This window comes from Martes martes (assembly GCF_963455335.1).
Source record: "Martes martes genome assembly, chromosome: 11".
Lineage (NCBI taxonomy): Eukaryota > Metazoa > Chordata > Mammalia > Carnivora > Mustelidae > Martes > Martes martes.
Window position 1 is genome coordinate 57,897,673 of NC_137899.1, and position 21,817 is coordinate 57,919,489.

A 21,817-nucleotide genomic window follows, 5' to 3' on the forward strand; every position below is an offset into this window, starting at 1 on the left:
CAAAGACATGAAACACAATAACTAAATGTATTAAGCATGTACTATCTGCCAGGTCGTGTGCTAAACACTATACTTCATTATGATACTTAATCCTTGCACTATCCTGTGAGGTTGGATTAGTATCCTTATTGTTGGAATGTGGAAACTTCTGGAAATTTTTGGAATGAGGAAGAGAGCATTAGATAACTTCCTTAACGCGATAAAGCCACCAAATAGTAAAGCCACCTGACTTCAGAACCTCCATTTTTATTCATGCTGCTATGTATTATAATATAACACATATTCTGCTATAATTTGAATATATAAATTCTGATGATGAAACAGAGTAAATGCCAAGCAGTAGCCAAGATCCTGAAGCAGTCTGAAGGAGTTAGGGAACACTGCCCTATGGATAGAGACAAGCAAGGTCTGGGGTCCTGCTCAGAGCTACCATGTTTCCTATACTGCAGTCCCACTGAATGAGGGCAGGAAATCAGCCTGCGTGTTTTAACACTGCCAATTCTTGGCTTATTCGCTTTTTTATATTTGGAATGTCTGCCCCATCTACTTCTCAACCTGCGAATTCTCATTTGCCCCACACCTTCTCCTTGGGGCACAAATTCTCTCCCTCATCAGCACCTCCACAAACCTCACAAATGAGTCTCTCTCTGAGCCAGAACATGGTTCCATGAGACCAGGGACAAGGTCCTCTATGACGTAATCTCACTACTGGGGACGTATGGGGCCTGAAATAAATACTCACTGAATGAACGAGTCTGAGGAGCAAGGGGGTATGAAAAGGGCCCAACAGAGTCCTCAGGATGAGGGATTTTAATCAGGTGTGCTGGAACGGGGGTGAACTGGCACTCAGGACAGAAAAAAGCAAAGATGTCGGCTTCTCTGGGCTCAATGGACCAGGCGTCCCAAAGGAGCTGTTTCTGTTCCACACACCTGGTGACCAGGGAGTAGAACACGCACCTTGAGCTGAATGTCCTAGGATACAGGACAGGGAGGCCTTGGGCCCCCGGGGAAGATCGAGGCCCTGCTGACTTAGCCCGACATGGCTGGGCTGATGTTGTGTCCTGAGGCTGTCAGGCTGAAAGCTCACAACGAGTATCAGGTGGAGAGAGAAATGTGACAGGGGCTGGGGAAAGCAGCTTCCTAAGGTCTTCGCTGCAGTTTAACTGAAGACAGTCTGGCACTGTTGTCCGGCATTAAATTCAGTCTGTTTTACTGAATGTCAAAAGAGTGCCAAATATAGAAAGCTGCTTTGTGGTTGGAAAGGCAGCTAAGCATTTATCTGTGCTCATGAGCTGGCACAGTTCATTTCCATATTGCTGAGTGCACGAGTTGAAGGCGCCCCCCCCCGGCCCCCCCGCCCGGCACAGCTGTTTCCACAGTGTACGTCTCTGCGACTTTCAAATGCTGGATTCTCGGCGCTGTCCTTGCGGTGATGTCAGAAATAGAAAGTGACTTGAAACTTCCATTCTTCCTGCAGCTGAAGAGTGTTGGGGAAGAAGTTTTGTGGCTGCCTCTCCCTATCTGGCATGACTGGGGAGTGGGTTGTTCTGATTATTTAATCTGTTTCTCAGATTTTTAAAATTCACAAGGCAACAATACCCAGCATTAGATCACATGGAGCATAACTTAACAAGTTTAATGATTTTAAAAGCATTTCTGATTTTTTTTTAAGATTTTATTTATTAGAGAGAGAGAGCAAAATGGGGGGGGGGGCACAGAGGGATAAGCAGAGCCCCTGCTGAGCATGGAGCCCAATGTAGGGCTTGATCCCAGGACACTGAGATCACGACCTGAAAGGATCCAGAAGCTTAACCAACTGAGCCACCCAGGCGCAATACTTATCACCAAGAGCACCCAAGGCAAATACTTGTCAATAGATTTCCAGTTACTATAAGGACAGCTTTAAATGATGCCAGACCAATTCTGTACTTATATTCAATCACAGAGTTGTAATTGTTACTTCTCGTCCAATTGTTTATTCCTCAACTAAAATTTCTGAGCACCAGCAGGCCTGATAACAATAACAATTGAAAGAACACATTAGGGGCTCCCAGGTGGCTCAGTAATTAAGCTTCTGCCTTTGGCTTAGGCCATGATCCCAGCGTCATGGGCCCGTATCAGGCTCCCTGCTCAGGGAGGAGCCTGCTTCTCCCCCTCCCACCCCTGCTGTGCTCCCACTCTTGCTGTCTCTCTGTCAAATAAATAAATAAAATCTTAAAAAAAAAAAAAAAAAGAACAAATCCGTTGGGGGCAAGGTGTGTGTGATCTAATGTAGTGCTTCTCAATCTGTAACATACATTCCCATTACTGAAGATCTTGTCAAAACGCAGATGTCAGTAGAGCAGCTCTGGGGTGAGGTCTGAGCTTCGGCACCTTCCCAGGTGCAGCCGCTGCTGCTGGACCACAGGCCCACTTAGAGCAGCCACACTCTAGGAGACCAGGCTGTCTTGAAGAACTGGGGTTTGACTTGATAGGCTCTGAGAGCCAAACCAGGACTAATGGGTAAGAATTACAAGGCCCTGGATCCCAGCGCTGATGAAGGACCAATCATCCGATTATTTAATAATTAGCACTGTGAACAATAACAAAAACACCATGGGCCGCTCTGTAAAGTAGCCAGTTCCCTCGTCACTGGAGAGCTCCATCGGAGGCTAGGGGACGGACTGCAGGGGATTCCGAGACCAGGAAGGTGCTCGGGATAAATGAGCCACAAAAATCCCTTCCAAATCTTATTTCACAAATTTGTATCATATAAAATGCCCTGAAGTCTCTGTTATGCAGGATGAATAAGTTCTAGAAATCACCTGTACAACATTAAGCCAATAGTTAACAATACTGTATTGTGAATGTAAAAGCTTGTTAAAAGAGTGCATCTCTGGGGCGCCTGGGTGTTTCGGTGGGTTAACCGTCTGCCTTTGGCATGGGTCATGATCCTGGGTTCCTGGGATCAGCCCTGTGTCAGGCTTCCTGCCCAGCAGTGGGCCTGCTTCTCTCTCTTCACCCCTACGACCCTGCTTGTGCTCTCCTTCTCTTCCTTTCAAATGAATAAAATCTTTAAAAAAATAAAAAATAAAATAAAATATTGGCTGATAAAGTCTCCTAAAAGCAAACAAAAAAACCAATAGCATTAACTTCTATCTAGTAACCTCAGATAAAATCCCTGATGTAAGAATCTAAGTGAAAAGACTGAAGAAAAAAGGAAGGCTGAGCAGGGAAGAGCCCACCCAGACTGGTTACGTGGGGACTAGAGTCATGACCTGCCAATGGGCATATCTTTCCTCTCCCTTCCCACCCAGACACAGTTCCCCCACCCATGCCTAGGCAGGGAGGCAAACATCCAGAGGCCTTAGTCCTCAAAATGTACCAAGTCTTAATTCCTGGGATTGTCACAGACCAAAACACTGGTGCCCTAATTACTTGGAGAATGGGAGAGTATGCACTCAGTCTTAGGGGTGAGTCCTTGAGAGAGCACGGGATGTCAGGGAAAGAAAAGGAGGATCACTGGCAGCAGACACTGACAAGGAGGAGGAAGAGGCCAGGGCTGTGTCAGCTCTGTTGCTAATTCCACCTGAGATCCAAATAAGAGAAAAATGCTTTCCGGTTGTGTTAACCACAGATGGGTTTATAATTAAAGCAGTATTAATAAAAATAAACTTTAATGTATATATAATGATGATTTCGACCCTGTTGAGCACTCGGCAGTTATGGCTGTAATGACACCCGTACTTTTTTTAGGATCTTCGAATAGATTTGTGGGTTATTTTGTTAAAAATCCCCCTACTGGTACTCGAGCCCTTCCAGGCTGCAGACAGCATCTTCCATGCGCTCTGTTCTCTGTGACGCTCTGCTCTGGCAACAGGGCCTCTTGAGAGCTGCAGCTACTGTTAAAGATGGAGACACCAAACCTACAAACGTCACCGCGCTCGGGCCATGCAGCCCATCAGCTACAACTGCTTGACGGTCTGTGTGTCTCCAATGATTCTGTAATGAAGGTGCACAGAGTCTGGCCAACATCACCCACTGTGAAGTGGAGGGCCCCATTTGTGGTCTGCAGACCGCACACAGAACCTCTCTGCCCAACGCCCACTCGGACAAGATCACCCACGAGGATACTAGAGGCCACCCAAGGCCACGTGCTGCCCTGCCAGTCCGGCTCCTCACTGCCGGGCACTGCTCTCCCCACAGCACAATCAGTCTGCCTCATGTTCCCGCGCTTGACAGGCGCGTGTGTTAGCCAGTGAGGACAGGGCAACTCTGCGCTCAAGGGACTCAAGAGTCTCTTCCAGGTTTATTTAGCTTTCTGGGTACAGAAGGAATGATTAGCTTTCCCTTGCAGAGTCATGGAGTCGTTCTTTTAAACCTCAGAGTTTGAAAGAGAATGTGAAGTCATCTACCCGGCTCTTTCAGTTGAGAGATGAGGAAGATACAAGAAATAATTTGTGTAGGACCACGAAGATGAATGAAGGACTTCTGAGGACTCTGACCTAGTGCCCTTCCCACTACCTCTTTCTAAGAATTTCCTCACTGTCACAGGGGCATGGAGGAGCCCCTGGGCTCACTCCCCACACAGGGGCAGGTGCATGTGATGCCAGAGAAATTCTCTCATGCAGACTCTTCTGTGAAGGGAACTCAATCAGAGGCACAAAGTGGGGACACTCTCTTGCACTCTTTGTTGTATACCTCCCAGCACCATTTTAATATTTTATCTTTACTACCTTTTCATTAAAAAAAAAAAATCATACTGTAGGGACGCCTGGGTGGCTCAGTCAGTGAAGCATCCGCTTCCAGCTCAGGTCATGATCCTGGGGTCCTAGGATCAAACCCCTCACTGGACTCCCTGCTCAGTGGGGAGACTGCTTCTCCCTCTGCCTGCCACTTCTCCTACTTGTGCTCTCTCTCTTTGACAAATAAATAAAATCTTTAATAAAAAAAATCATACTGTCTTTGGCATATCATAGAGCTCTGCCCTTCAGTGTCTGAGCCCGGAGAGAACCGCAGACTCTGTGTGTGCAGACATCACACATCTGCTCTCCAATTACAGGGCACACAACTCCTGAAGAAAACCCTCTTCATTGCTGGATGGCGCTAGCTGATAATGGTGTTCTCTCTGGCAAGGGTGCTCAAAACTGGGTTATTTTTTTTTTCCAGAGCTAATTGAAAATTGCAATCAAAGTAGAGACACATTCTGGCTAACTGATGTACATATAATTTAGAATCATAGGAGTAGGTACCAGAATAGGCTCTTCCTGTCTCTGATCCAAATCATCGGCGATTTCCTCCTCGGTCTGTACAAGAATAACGTTCTCATAACGAGAACCCAGTGACTGGGTAACATCCTGGGGAGCCTGGCGAATCAAAGAAGGAATGACCTAGGTGTTACAGAAGTTAGAGTCTGCTTCGTAACTGACCTTCCATTTAATAAGGCTCTACCCAGAGGTCTGAGGCTTAGCACCAGATACTGGAGATGGAAAGACGGAAAACCCAGGGCTGGCTTCCAAGAAGTTAGCATATATTAAAAATAAAGAGATACGAGGCTGAAGACTTGAAAATGCTGAATGGGAGATTGAAAAGAAAGTGCTACCAGAGTTCTCAAGCACAATCCCATGAGCTAGACCCACCTCAGGAGGAAGCCTTGAGCTGGGACTCAAAGGAATATGGACATGGGGGTCAGTGGCTCAGCAGAACCTCGGCGGCTCTGGAGGCTCTTGGGGAGAATGTGTTTGTATCAGCTAAGGTTGCTGTAACAGAACACCACAGACTTGGTGGAGGCTGGGAAGTCCAAGATCAAGGTGCTGCTAGATTTGGTTCCTGGTGAGATTCTGCTTCCTGGTGTGTAGACAGCTGCCTTCCCGCCTTGTGCTCCCATGGCCTTTTGGTGTGTGAGAGTGAGCGCTGGTGTCCTTCCCCTTCTTATAAGGGTACTAATCCCATCTTGAAGGCACCAGCCCTCGAGACCTCATCTAAACTTAATTACCTCCTGCAGGCCTGCCTCTAAATACCAGTAGGAGGGTTAGGGCTCCAACATATGAAAGGGATGGGTGGGGGGGGGGAACGGAAACATTTAGTCCACTGAGAGCATGACTCCTCTCCTCCAGTTTCCAGTGGCTACTGGCATCCTTGGTTTGTAGCCACATCGCTCCAACCGCTGCCTCTGCCTTCACATCCATGTCTGTATTCTCCCCTGTGTGCTTCTTACCAGGACACCGGTCACTGAGTTTAGGGCTGAACCTGATAGTCCAGGATGATCTCTTCATCTCAAGATCCTTAAATTAATTTTATCTGTAAAGATCTTCTTTCCAAATAAGTTCCAAGGATTAGGCTGTGGACGTAACATTTGGGAAGTGAGGACACCATTCCCCTACTACTGGACAAAAGGAAGCAGGAAGCCAGAGATGCACCAGGGATGGGCCCGCTCTGACCTGGGACAGACAGAAGGTGACTTTAGTTGGGAGGCAGGCTTGTGTACAGATGTTAAAGGAGACACAGCTGCTCTTGATGGCAGGGCCAGCGTGTAGAGGACTTAGGGAGACTGTCAGATTATTCTAGAGAAGGCTTCTGTTTTGCCGTCGTCCTGCTTCTTATACTGTCATTTCTGGGCCTTCAGCATTTTAATATCAGCATATCACTGAAGCTGATTTAGACTCTCCCTCCCTAGGAAAGAACTGTTGAGTCGGTTCAGTTTATATTTGCATGTATAGCTTCTAGAGAAAATTCCAGTAACTGCACAGCCAGTAAGCTGTGCTTTCAAGAAAAGCTTTGGGGACACTGTTCTGCTTTCATATATACTGCACTATGGGTGATACCAACTGTAAATAAATAAATTGAATTCTTAGTGCACCACGTGTAGTCTCTATCATAGTAGTATTTCTTTTTTTCTTTTTTTAAAGATACTATTTATTTGTTAGAGAGGCAGAGAGAACACAAGCAGGGAGAGGGGGAAAAAGGAGAGAGAGAGAAGCAGGCTTCCTGCTTAGCAAGAAGCCCTATGCAGGACTCGATCCCAGGACCCTGAGATCATGACCGGAGTGGAAGGCAGACACTTAACCGACTGAGCCACCCAGGCACCCCCCCAAGGTAGTATTTCTAAATCCCACCAGAATATAGTTTCTGTGCTCATCATCCTGCAACTGCACAACACCATAAACAGTCCAGCAACTTCCAGAAGTGTTTCAGGAGCTCAGTTTCTCCTGTTTTTCACAGTGTGGAATGTAGCTGACAATCTATCATTTGTGGACGTGGAGAGTAACAAAGACGCCCTGACAACTCAAATATGTCATTTTAGCTGAAGCCTTCACCTCTTCTACCAAACATTTGTTTGCTTTTTTCTTTCCAAGACTTAGAGTGGGGACACATTGAGAACTGAGCCTTGTATCTTTGCCCTTCCTCTTTTCAGTGTGACTTGCTTAGGTATGACCAAAAGATAAGCAATATGAATAAATAAAAGGGCCAGAAAGAGAGAATCTGGAAAACTAACACAGAAACATATAATTAATTATTTTGCTCTGTTGGGTCCACCAGGAACAAAAAACAAAAACAAAACACAACAGCAGCTCCAGAGAGACCTCAGGGATCCTAAGACCATTTCTGCATTATTCTCATCCCTACATTCACAAAGGTGTTTGCCTATGGAGGTTTGTTTCAATAACAATCTTTTGTACCTAAGGCACATGGAACTTGAATGAATGTCTAAAGCAGCTTTCTAGTACCTAACGAAATTTGAAATCCGGTGTTCTCCCAATAGCTGCTTGCCTGGTCCCCTACCGCTTATAAGCTGTGTGACTCAGAACAAGTCAGTTAATACTTCTGAAGCATATTTTCTTTCTAAAGTGTAGAAAATAAACTTTGAGATTCCAAGGGATAGTATGAAAGGATACATGAGCTATAAAAATGCTAACAGACACTTGTTAATTTCTGGTGTCCCTCACTAACACTTCCTCTCAGACCAGCCCAGACAGAAGCAGCCCAGCCATGTGACTGCTGTGCCACCCAGCTGGCTGCTGAAAGGAGGAAGTGGGGAAGCAGTCACCATGAGGTGTTGCGTGAGGGCTCTTGGGACTCCTGCTTCTTGAAGGTCAATGGTTTATGCATCCGACACTTAACGCAGAACCTACTGCCTGCAGCCTTTCGTGTAATTTGCACAGCCTTACAAGAAACCAAGGCAAAGAGAGTTAAGTAACTTGTGCAAGGTCAAACTGTTTATAAACAGTCCGAGGTTATAACTCAGGCCCTCCAGCTCCCAAGGGAGTTCATGCTCGTTGCCCGTCATCTTTTGTGACCACCACAGAATAATGACTGATACAATCACGACATTCTCAAGTCTCTCCTCCTTGACTGGTTGGTCTTCCTTGTGGTGTTCATACAGCTCATACTTTAAAAAGGCAGATGTTAAATCTCAGCATCTCTAAAGATACGATTATATAAAAGAAATAAGTAGGACGAAGCATGTTCAATACCTGAGGACTAGCGAAAGTTCGATAAACACCGGAGCACTAGAGCTTCATTCAGTTTTCGCTCCGTGGCATATTCTCTCCCACTCAGCCTCAAGTCTTATGGGTTCTGGCACCAAACCCAGACAGCCTGAGCTCCCGGAAGTACAACATAATCTAATAGCCTGTATAAATAAACCCTCATCAGGTGACCCTGGGAGAGCTCAAACACCATCTCGGATTAGCCCAGGGCCAGGCGGGTGACCAGAGAAAACTGCATAATTGTATGGAGACTTACCTAGCAAGGGCTCTCTCTCTCCATTTCAAATCCCCTACAATCAAGAGTGAAAACACTTGCCAATTATTTTAAAAGGATTCACTTCCTGATTCCTAACTTATTATACAGCAAATACTAACAACACATTAGGAAAGAAAGGAAGCGTGCTCTCCTAACAAAGCAGTCTCCCTCACAGTGTCAATTTTTTTTTTTTTAAGATTTTATTTATTTGGCCGAGAGAACACAGTGAGAGAGGGAACACAAGCAGGGGCAGTGGGAGAGGGTGAAGTAGGCTTCCCGCAGAGCAGGGAGCCCGATGCGGGACCTGATCCCACGACCCTGGGATCATGACCTGAGCCTGAGCTGAAGGCAGACACTTAACGACTGAGCCATCCAGGCACCCCACAGTGTCGATTTCTTAACTTTAGTGGTCCATTCAGCTGTCCTGTCCTTGGTAGCTTCATATATCCTTGCCCAGGGTCTTTTAATGATAGCTTCTTAATAGATGTTGCCTAAAGAATTAAAACTTGGGCATACTGTACTGTTTCAATAAAGACAAAACTTACTCATCTTTATCTAGCACAGTCTGGTTTCTGAAATGTGTTACTTTGAAAGTTCTAGGAAAGAAATGTAAGGGGGCAGTGGAAGGAAGGCAAGAGGAAATTACTCATATTTTACAAGTTCAGAAATAGCAATTCTTTCTCCCACTTAGGTATCCCTTAACCTACTTAATATATCCACAGAGCTTTCTGAATAGTTATCTCTCAACCTAGCAATGGCATGCTTATTCATTCATTGATCCACACTTACCTAATGTCTGCCATGTGCTACCCTAGGTTCTTCATATTTATTATTTCACTTAGTTCTCCAAAGCAAGCACAATGATCCCAATTTCACAGCTGAAGAACTGAGACTCAGAGGTTTTAGGTAACATGGCAAGGTCAGCCAGCTAGCAAAAAAGCAGAGCCCATGTGAATACAGGTCAGTTGCAACAAGACGCTTTTACGTCTGTTCCATACTTTCCAACAGAGTGTTGGTTCAGAGACCATGGGTATAGAAAGCGGTTAGGAATGTCATCATTTGCCAGAAGAAACTCAATGGAGAGGTCTTTGTTCGTTTTTGAAGATCCTCACAATACACTCTTGAAATGAGGGAGCTCGGGAATTTGTGGGCATTTAGCTCCCACTCCCCATGCTCACCTGGCCATACATTCTAAGCAGTGCTGATGGATACTTGCTGTTGGCATTCAGTAAACTTAGTCCAATAATTTGCATCTGCCATGTGCAAAGTCCTGTGCTAGGTGCTGTGAGGACTAAGAAGATGTGTAAATAGAAACTCAGGATTCTGAGAAGTACACACTCTTTCAACCAATGAATCAATCAAAAGAGGGTTATCCACGTGAGCAGAGAAAAGGGCAGTGTTTAGCTTGGCATTAGTCAAGCTCAAGGTTCCCAAATGGAACATGTGAAGGCCTATCTCCAATCCTGTCTGGGGCCTGGTAGAATTGGGGTGCCCTCTTTCTCTGCTCCTCTTCTCCCTATGAGAATGAGGAGCCTTTCACACCTACCTCTCCCACTAGACAATGGCACCAGTGACCTCCACAACCAATGGTCATTTCCAGGATTCAATTTATTGGAACTACCAGCAGCATTCATTAAAAGTAAATGAATTAAAGTGTTGCAATTCAACACAGACTTGCACGTCCCTTGGAAATGATCTGCAGGGAGTACATATTATTTTTATAAGTTACTTTAACAATATTACAGTGATGGGGTGCCTGGATGGCTCAGTGGGTTGAGCCTCTGCCTTCGGCTCAGGTCGTGATTTCAGGGTCCTGGGATCGAGCCCCATATCAGGCTCCCTGCTCAGCAGGGAGCCTGCTTCCCCCTCTCTCTCTCTGCCTGCCTCTCTGCCTACTTGTGATCTCTGTCTGTCAAATAAATAAATAAAATCTTTTTAAAAAATTAGAGTGATAAATGAAGATTCTTTTCCAGAAAAATCACAAAATTCAAAAGGAAAGAACAGTTTCATATGACTCGATCTAGATAGAGGGATAGCTGAAGCAAAGCCAGGAACAGGGAGGGACACTAAAGCAAACACGGACCGAGCACACTACAAAAAATAGGGTATGAGTAAGACAGTCAGAAGGGGCTGACCGCCTGTTCCTTGGGGAAGCTGGTTCCTTTAACTGGGGATTTCCTCAGGGAGAAGAAGTTCCCATCCTACAGACGAAGGCACTTTTCTTCAAAGAGATTCATCTCTTCTGCAGACTGTCGGGGTTCCTAACACAAGACCATTTCCCTTCTGGCTCGGGAACGGGCCTCAGTTCAAAGGGAGCAGATCTGTAATTGTGAGAATTTCATAAATGGACAGAGGATCTTCCTCCAAAGAGTTTTAACATCTTTTAGCCAAGAAAAACATTCCATTTTTTCTCATAACAACCCTGGAGAGGAAGTAGGAGGGGAGTTTTGTCTCCATTTCATGGATCAAAAACTGAGGCAAACTTCACTTGCCTAAAGTTCTCGCAATAGCAGAATATAAAGCTCTAGCAGAGAGGGCTTGATCTCAACCCTCTAATATCACTAACGGGTGACAAATGCGACACTTGTGCTGCCATTCACCCTGCCTATGCCTGCAAGCTATAGCTGAAAACATAGGGTTCTTTCCCCACGACAGTCAGACTCAACCGCAGAATCCTTCCCAACACAAGGCTCTAAGCAGCTGCTCCCAACAGATAGGTGCTAGCACTGAAGAGGAAAAATCACTTATACCCGTAAGAGCACAAGGCCAGGCAGAACAGGAAAGGGGTGAGGATTCACCAACTCGTTTCACTTGTTTTAGGTACAGATTAGGCCAGATATTGAAGATTGCAAATGCAGCCCAGACATTAAATATCCTATTACATTCTTCTCAAAAAGCATTTTGAGTGCATCTGGGTGGCTCAGTCAGTTAAGCGTCCTACTCTTGATTTCGCCTCACATCATGATCTCAAGGTCGTGAGATCAAGGCCATGTGTCTGGCTCTGCACCGGGCATGGAGTCTGCTTGATATTCTCTCTCTCTCTCTCTGCCCTCAGTCCCTCCCCCATGACCCATGCCCTCTCTCTCAAAAAAACAAAAGTAAGAATGAAAATAAATGAATAAATAAAAGCATTTTGTTAATGTGTATAAAGGAAGGCACTTTTTATGTTAAAAGTATATATTCACGTATACACTGTATACTTTTGTGGACCTTTGTACAACACTAATCAGTACTGGGTAGATACATGTACAATGCCTGTAGAAGTTCCTAGGGGCAAAAAGCAGAACTATTCTCTATGAGTATTTACATTCTCCATACATAAGAATGAAGTTCAAATTAATGTTAACTATAATAACAAAAATGAATGTTAATATTAACTCAGGACCTATTATGAGTCTGACCCTGGATTAGATGTTTCAGTTTTCACCCTCACAATAATCTATGTGAAAAGAACTAATACTATTTCAGTTTTACTGATGAGAAAACAGAGGCCTAGGTTTAAGACTTTAAGGTCACAGAACCAATGAATGATTGGAACCGAGGCTGGAGAGTTCAAGTTCTAATTACATACATTCTTCCCAAAATTATATTGATAAGATTATATTTGTACGTTGTTCCCATACTGACAAAATGAGACATGCTATCTTTAAATTTCAAAAGCCCTAGTATTTAAGCTAAAAGATGACAGAACCCTTCTTGGGTATTCATGTTCTGAATTGTCAACTCTGTCTTAGATCAGAAGCAAAAACAAAGACACCAATCACAATTCTTGATCATTCTGTCCTTCAGGGAAGCAAGCTCTTCTAACAAGACATACAGATAGGGAATACATCTACGTAAACGCATAGTTCCTCATGATTTCGTGTGAGGAGACTGTGGGATAGGAAGGACAAGTTCAAATTCAGTTCAAGAAACAAGGACAAGAGCAAGTTCAGTGCAAGGAACCGAAAGGAAGCCAGTGTGGCTGGAGTACATACACTCTCAATGTCACCTAGCGATGCTGGAGGAGAATTTAAGTAAAATGACCTAAGACAACAGAGTCTTTCAGCCAAGACTATATTGTAAGTGTGTGCATTCAGTGACCCTCTCTTGTCACCACCCCAGGTCAAAAACAGCAAAAGTATACAAAGTTACAGACATGTAGGGGCTTAGTGTGTGTGTCTGTGTGATTAAAAAAAATTAAATATCTCCATGGATCAAACACAAAATAGAAATGCAAAAGAAATTGCAGACAGAAGTGTCTAGGAGTCCTGCTTCTGTGGGCTAATGGGGCAAAAATGTCCGTAGGAAAAGTCTGGGACCTGAGTTAGGCTCACAGCTGGAAATAAGCAAATGTGGAGGGGGGAACTCCACACCACAGTGAAAGGGGGCTTTAAAACTTGCCTTATCCAGGGAGGTGGCAGAAGGCAGACACAGCCTTACAACCAGACTTGGGCCATGTGCGCTGGCCTGGAGGTGGCTCTTGGACATTCTATCACTGACATGGAACAGAAGCCTCCAGCTGCAAACACAACCCTTGGCTCGGGGTTGGGGTCCTCGGAGGTAAGAAGCAGGTAATAGCAAATCCCTAAGTAGGTCAGGGCGGGTACAAGGAAAGAACATGGGGAAACAAACTCAAGATGACCCTCTAAAACATAACCCCAAAGCACAGGAGAAAACCCAGCATTAAGGACGGTCCAACACGGTCACCATCAGGCTTACCCACCCCCCTCCCCACCACAAAATGAAAAGAATAGCCTCATAGTGACTTTAAACTGAAGCTTTAAAAAACAAGTAGGTTGTTGCACAGATCATCTTTATCAGCTAGAATTCAACATTCCTCACGTTAAATTTCTTATTATATAAATCTTGAAGTTCTACGTGTTGAACTCGTACTTTCCAGTGAAGTGACTAGAAACACAGTGTTACTATCTTTAGCATCTGTGAGACCACGGGATACGTCTCTGCTCCTTCAGAGCCGTGAAGGTTGAACTTCCAAGGTGCCTGCACCTCCCCAGCACCTTTAGAGTACGAAAGGCGACCTTGGGACAGCTTGTGATGGCGGAACGGACACGGCTGCCGAGGCGGACGACACGGATGGAATAGCTAAGCCCCTCCTGTGACAGGACACCTCTCTCCGACAGAAGGATGGGAAAGTGGGCAGAATAAGAAAATGGTCCCTAAAATTAAACATGGCCTGTAGAACTAGATTCAGTCTAGAGTTGGAATAAACTTACTAAATTCTCTACCTGCCCTGCCTAGAAGCGTTTACGTTTGTAAAGCAACGTTACACATACTGTAAAGCGGGAGATCCTAAATATAGAAGATGACCATCTGATGAATGAATAGCTGAATAGCCATCCATTCTAAGTAGGAAAAAATCGAGGCTTCCTGCACATTCCTCTCCATCTTTAGGACAAGCTCAGAAGAAGCGGTGCGAAAACCAAATTCATCAATTCAAGTAACACACCTAAAGAACATTTCCGTAGTATTCAGTTATAGAAGGTCACTGCACGGCTCTGATTCCTATGCTTGTTATAAGCACCAGCCGTTTAAATGAATCATGTTCCTTCTCTTTATCCAAGAAGGACATAGCAATAGATGCGACTAGGTACAAAGGGTGAGGGAAAGATCCCACATTCAGGCTCTAATCCCCATCGGACTCTCGGCTCAGGGAGAGAAGCACCCCCATGGAAAGCTGAGTGAGCTACCTCACCCTTCTGAAGCCAGAACTCCAAAGGGGCCGTGATGCATTAGCCAAGGACTAGTTTGAGTCATTTTTTAAAAACCCCAGACAGAAGTGATTACAGTGCTAAAAACATCTTTTGTCTTCCTAATCCCTCACAGGAGATCTTGGAGGGCTCCCCAAATGTCCAGCCTGGGGCAAAATCTGACCTGTCTAGAATCGTAGATCCTAAGGACACGAAGCGGCACTGGGAAGTGGCAGTGCTCAGATGGAGAGACCTGTGATGATGCGTCAGAATGTGCGGGCATGCCTGAGGTGGGAGGCTGCCGGATTGTTGCTTCCAAATCTGGAACCAAGGACTCTGGGCCAATTCTTAGGCCAGAGCTTCCCGTGGAGGAAAGGCAATGCCAACACAGCCAGCAAATGCTGAAAAGGCTCAGAGACCACTGTGGTCGTGAACCCACAGCTTCCTGACAGCCCACTCTCTACTTCACTGAAGGTGGTACAATTATAATGATTAACGTGCATTTACTGCCACTGACCTAAAGTCAGAATTCTGCCAACAGAGAGTTCTTAGAAAGAAAATGAAGAAATAACATATAATTATGGCTGGCACTCAGGCGCTACATATTCAGCCCTTTGTTTTACTTCTTTCTTCTTCCTACTGAATTCCTTTGACCACTTCTCTGTGGCTTTAATTCCCTCCCCCAGGGGTGAAAGAAAGCAGGGGAGACTCAAAGTCACCCACATGGCAATCTGTGGTGAAGGGGAAGGTAGAGGAGGGCAGGAGGATATTAAACTTACTGGAACAGTGACTGTTTTTTTGTCTTCGTTAGTATGGTACAAAGGAAAGTGTGGGCTCTGGAGTCAGACTGAGTTTTGACTTCTCGTTCTGCCACTTGCTAGCTGTGTATCCTTGGGCAAATAACTCAGTTGGTCCGACTCAGCTTCCTCAGGGTGAAAATAGGGATGTGCATATCTGTGTTGGAGGACAGTTGCAAGGATCGGAAAAAAATAATGCAAAGAGCCAACTATAGTTCCTTCCCATCAGGTAAGCATTCAAGCTGCCTTATTAAAAGTACCTAAAGTTTACTCTTCTCATGTAATTAAGATATGACTGAAAGCAAACGCTCTTCCACTGAGAAGTAGGAGTTCCCCAGTAAATGCGCACATCTTAATTGGCCAATTTCTTGGTATAAATTTGCATCTTAAAATTTGCATTGGTTAAACTTTACCTGTCGACTTCCCTGCTTGGAGGAGCAGCTGCTTGTGCTCCTTGAAGGTGAGACCAGTTTTTGGGACACCCCAAGGTTCCTCTCGTCACTCATCATGAGCAGGGGGTCACTTGGCTTTGGTGCGTTCAAAATGCCATCCGAAGACAGTGGAGCCGAGAGTACAGAAGTCCCACGCAGGCAGGTGTCTCAGTTCTTATCCAGTATGTTTTAAAAGCATTTTGGATGACCCAGAGGAAATCTCTAAAAGCAAAAGAAAAGGATTACAGAGAAGATCAGACGCACCAGACAGCATCCGTAATTAGCCCCCAATTGTCTACAGTACAGATCACAGGAGCCACTATGCTTAGTTGTATCAGGAGCTGTGAAGGAAAAGATGCTTTACACCCATCTTTTATTGGAAATTATGTATAATGGGTTTTTCATATAGCTTTGCAATATGCCGGAATTAAGAACAGTAGTAAGAAAATTTGAATCCAGACACATACAAAGTCAGAACTATAAAAAACCATCTCAACCACGATGAGATTTACCACTTCATACCTACTAAATGATAAGTATAGTTTTTTTTTAAAAAAAATGGGAAATAACAAGTATGGGAAGGAACTGGAACCCTCAGGCATTGCTGGTATGGACATTAAATGGTACAACATAGTTAGAAAGTTTGGTAGTTTTTTAAAAAGTGAAGCAGAATTTTCATCTGATCCATCTGAAAACAGGTGTTCAAACAAAAACTTGTACAAGAAGGTTCACGGTAACACTACTGGCAGTAGCCAAAGGTAGAAACAACCCAATGTCCATCCACTGATGAATGGAAAAACCACATATGGTGTACACTGCGGTCTCATTATCTGGGTCCCCCTGAAATTCATGTGTTAAAAATCTTAAACTCAACGTGATGGTGTTAGGAGGTGGGGCCTTTGGCAGGTACTTAGGTCCTGAGGACACAGCCCTTATGAATGCAATCAATTATAAAAAAGATGACACAGAGCTCCCTAACCCCTCCTGCCATGTGAGGATACAGTAACTCTATGACTGGAAGAGGGCCCTCTGCCCATCATCCTCATTCTGGGCTCCCAGCCTCCAGAACTGGGAGGAATAACTTTCGGTTGCTTATAAGCCACCCATCTGTGGCATTTTGGTATAGCAGCCCAAATGGACTAGGACTGCATAGCCATACAATGGAACACTGCTCAGGAATTAGAAGGAATGAAGTTAAGTGATACATGACACAACATGGATAAATCTTGAAAACATTATGCTAAGTGAAAGCAGCCAGACAGAAAAGACCACATATGTATGTTTCTATTTATATGAAATAACCACAGTGGGCAAATCCATAGAGACACAAGGCCAAGTAGTGGTTGCCAAGGGCTGGGGAAATTGGAAAATAGGGTATGGCTATGAGGTTTCCTTTTAGGGTGATTAATGTTCTGGAACTAGATAATGGTGGTTGTTGTACAACACTGTGAATGACTAAATGTCACTAAACTTACAGCAGAAAATGGCTAAACGTTGATTTTATGTTATACGTATTTCACTATAATTAAAAAACACACACACACACAACTGTTTTTTGGAGGGATGGGGTGCAAGATTTGTTCTATCAAAGGTTTGGAGACATCTTTTAAAACATCATTACATAGTGTGACAAAAGTATGAAGGAAAACAGAATTTCCCACATCATCCATAGTATCCCAGTAACTGAAACAATAATCACCTTGGAGTGCCCACACTACCTACTGTCGAGTCCCATAGTAAGAGTTACCCATACACATGATCTCATTTAATCAACAGTCTGCTGGGAGGAGATTATCTCTCTCTTACAGAGGAAACAACAGAGTCTCTGAGAAGTTAGGTAACTTGCCCAGCCACGCAGCTGGCAAGAGACGGCATTCAGGCTAGATGCCAGACCTTTCACCTTGGTGTTGGAAATGAGCACCCTTTAATAGCCGGGTGTGGTGATAACAGCTACTGCCCAACTCTGGGACCCAGCAGAACTGAGGAACTGCCTAGAAAGATTCAGGAGGGGGCACATCGTAAGCCAGCTTCACGGAGGCCCTGCCCCATTCCTTCAACCACTGCCTTCATCTGCAGCCCTGAGTCAAGGGTGACTAACATGTTTGGTTTTGGCTTCAGAAGACCAGCCTTTTATTTGACACACTAAGTTCAAACAAACTCTGTAAATTTCCCATGCATGTTAACAACAGTTATACATATATAATATATATATGATTATATATATAATAAATATATTACATAAATATATTTAATATATATAATTTAATATAAATATATTATATATAATATATTGAAGATATATGTATATCTTCAATCTATTTAGCTCTTAGTGTTCACATAGTCTTAATTTTAAAAGGAGCATGTTACATAATTATAACATGATATAACCGGGACCCAGCTAGTTAGATATTATTTTAAACCTTTGGTTCATTAATAAGTACTCAATCTCCTATGCTTTTCATGGACACATAGTTCTTTAAAAATGAGTATGCTGATGAGCACTGGGTGTTGTAAGGAAGTGTTGAACCACTAGATTGTACACTTGAAACTAATATTACCTGGTATGTTAACTGGGATTTAAATAAAAACAAAAACAAATGAGTATGCCAAAGTCATCAACTAAAACCAAGTCAATGAGAAGTATCATGTCAGAAAATAAAATTAAGGTAAGTGTATAGCCAGAGAACTCAATTCGTATGCTGCTTTCAAAGAAACCCCCCAAATCTCTGTATTGATACATATTGGATCCAACAATAACTAAGACTAAATAAAACCAAACCAACACCAGCCTCTTCACAAAGTTAGCTTGGCTTGTGGGGCGTGACTAATTGGACCCGAAGTTAGAAGCCAATGCAGTCGAGTTCAAAACTGCCAAGAAAGGCTGTACGGATATATTAATAGTTGGTTTAATAGCATGTTGGCTGTTGCTGTTGAAGAAAGAGAGGGCAAAGAAAACATGACAGGAACCCCAAAGGATGAACTGTGTGTGGGGGCAGCTGTTGCCATGACAACCAATTCCACAGCAGCTCCAGAATGCCAACAAAGGGTTTCTGTGTGTGTCCACCAGCACTTTTGTCATGTTTTTAAAAGCCGAGGCTCTGAGAGGGAGGGCTCGGGACAAGACCGACCACAAGGGGTGGTCTGTAACATGTGCAGAAGGGGCAGAAAGGGATACTCAGGTAAGAGAGAGTCCCAGCAATTCCAAAACTGCCAAATTGCAAACACAATCACCCCGTCCCAGAGGCAATTGATACAAAGGGTCGTCTTTATGGCTTAGCTCCACCAAATTTCACCTCGGAGGAAAGAGCTACCAGGGCCAGAGCTGGGAGCCGGCCAAACCCCATACTCATTTAAGTTGGTACTTTGAGGTAAGGCCTCTGCACTCACCACAAGCCTCTTTTTCTCCTCCAGGGAAAAGGGAGGGTGAGACTCCAGCCTCTCCCACATCCATTTCCCAGTGAGTCTGGGATTATCACCTAGGGAAATATATCTTGTTTCATCCCCCAGAACCTTCCAGCCTAGCCTCATGAGAAATTCAGTTAAAATCACCAGTTAAAATTCAGTTCTTTACAGCAGGAAGGGCAAAAGAGGTCAAATTCTGAGAAAAGGAAATACTTAAAACAGGGTAGAATAGAGCGTGAAGGCAACAGAGGCCTGAGACCGCGGTGTCCCAGGAATGAGGGTGTCCTGTGGAATGAGGTAGCTATTGTGTCAACCTTGGAGAACCTAAGGGCTGGCCTGTGGGTCCTCAGAGGGAAGACCCTGACAGGAGTCCCACGACAGAGGACCTTAACAAAGAGGGGTCACACGAAAGGTTGGTGTCTCCTACTCCAACTAGCTGACTTCTCAGTGCCGACCTAGTAAAATGAGGAAGACGAATCCCTTAGGGGTGATGGATACTGGCCAGGAGAGAAGGCCCCTGATTCAGGGGTATGGGGACCTGTGAAAGAGCTGTGGGGCTTTCTCCTCTCATAGTGACCCTTCCATGGAAAACCTCTAACTCAAGGGGTTTGTATAAAATGCAATAGTTTTCCTACTCACAAGTTGTGAACAACTTAAGGACAATCATTTATTTCCCCCTTATTTGTTTTTTTTACTGAGCATAACTTCCATATAGTAAAGTGAACAAATCTTAAGCACACAGACAGCTCTATGAAATTCACATTTGCAAATACTGAAATAATCACCACCCAGATAAAAAAATAGAACATCTGCAGCCTCCTCAGAAGGTTCTTCCACCCCTTGGCCATTGATCTGACAGGTAGGGGGGCCAATCCTCCTGCTGAATGCTGTGGTACCTGCCCCAAGTAAACCTGTCAGGTAGTCTGGGGACTACCTGTCTGTGCCCTAGAGAGAAACAGCTAGGACTTCCCAAACTCATGGGAGCAGGTTGTAGGACTGCTCTTGTGCCTTCTGCCTGATACAAACGTTTGATGCATGACAGAAGTCAGCGTGGGATCTGCTTTCATTTCAACGAACCAGCTGGTAGCCAAATCCAACAGGGATGAGAAGCTCAATGCACTTAAGTCAATTGAAAAATGCCCTTCTTGGGGGTGCCTGGGTGGCTCAGTCATTAAGCGTCTACCTTCATCTCAGGTCATGATTCCGGGGTCCTGGGATCGAGCCCCACATCAGGCTCCCTACTCCGTGGGGAGCCTGCTTCTCCCTCTCCCTCTGCTGCTCCCCCTGCTTGTGCTCTATCAAATAAATAAAATAAATCTTTAAAAAAATAAATAAAAAATTAAAAATGTGTTTCTGAAATGAGCTGGGTCCTCTCTCACCACTGCTACTCACCTGGGAAGCTGAAGGGTCAGGCCCAGGTGAAAATGGTGTTCCCACTACAAGTCCATGCATGAGACATGTAAGAGTGGAGGATCCATTAGGGAAAAGAGAACTCTGACTTCTACCAAGAATTGGGAAGAACAAATATCAAGGCACTACCAAGCTTTTTGGCCACAAAGGCTGATTTTAAGACTTATTCTGGACATTTTCACTTAAAAAAGAACATAGAGTTTGATTGAAGATGCAAAGGAGATACACAGACCAAGATGTATGTAACTCAGAAGGAGCCAGACCTAAGTTTGCATTTAGTGCTTTCTAATTACAAACTCTATGCACACCTTGACATGTGTAGAAACGTCCGTGGTCTTTCAGGGTTTTATGTAGGAAATGGGGCATCTTGAGGATTAAATGAGAAAGGAGGACAAGGTGTCTGGTGTGGATAGAATAGACATTCAACTGACGTTAGTTCCATTTCTTCCTTTCCTGGCTTTCTGGAAGTGGCACACACAGCACCAAGTAAGATCCCATACTCTCCTTGCAACCAAAAACAAATAAGGACTCTGCAGAATTTTAAAACATATTAACATTTCCCCAAATCTGTATCACAAATGTGAACAGATTTTTAAACCATCAAACCAGCATGCTTGCTTTGAATAAGACACAGATGCAAAAAGATAAAAGTCACATTATTCGTCACCATTGGCTGTCCAAGGAAGCAACTCAATATTAACGAGTTGGGTTTGAAACAGTGACCTATAACACAAGTAGTTATTATTCTATTAGGCCTGGCGGTCTGCACTCACACACTCGGTCATGTTTGGCCAAGAAACAGGTTCTCCTTCCATCCTTGAAAACAACTTGCACGAAGACCAGATGGCATATAGTTCCAGTTAGTTTAAAATCGCCCAGTAAAATATATAGAAGAATTATGTCCCAAATTAACACCGAAAAAAAATTCATAATGGAATATCCACTTTTGGTCTTCCAGTCTTCTTTGGTAAAAGAAAATTATTCAAATCCTGGATGTGCATCTTTTTAGAAATGATGCCTGCTGAAACCCCTTGATTTCTAAGATGTTACTTGACCAACAGTACACCTCTGGTCATTTGGCTGTAAGATCCCTAAATTCATCAGAGGTTTCTGGAAGGAAGTTTCTAGCCACAATGCCCTCAAATGGCTGATCTTGGACCTCTGTGTGTCATGCTGGTCAATCTGCTGTAACTACCTGGACGGCTGGTTTGATCCAGGGACGCTGCTGACTGTTCCTGGGGGGCGGTGAATCCTGACACTCACAGCCAAACTCATCTTCAAAGAAGTCTGTTCTAGACGGTTTTTCATTTAGGGCTGAAATCTGTCTCACCAGGAGACACTGTTCCCAGACCTGCCCTCTGTC

General features: G+C 44.3%; 1 protein-coding gene across 1 annotated transcript in view; it reads right to left on the minus strand.

Moving 5' to 3' along the window:
* The window catches only part of OSBPL3 (oxysterol binding protein like 3), a 177,123-nt gene that overhangs the window by 71,699 nt on the left and 83,607 nt on the right, over window positions 1-21,817 (minus strand). Inside the window, exon 2 of the mRNA XM_080818509.1 lies at window positions 15,625-15,864. Within this exon, the coding sequence (XP_080674635.1) occupies window positions 15,625-15,720 (96 nt within the window). The 5' untranslated portion in view covers window positions 15,721-15,864. The remainder of the gene's footprint in view (window positions 1-15,624; window positions 15,865-21,817) is intronic.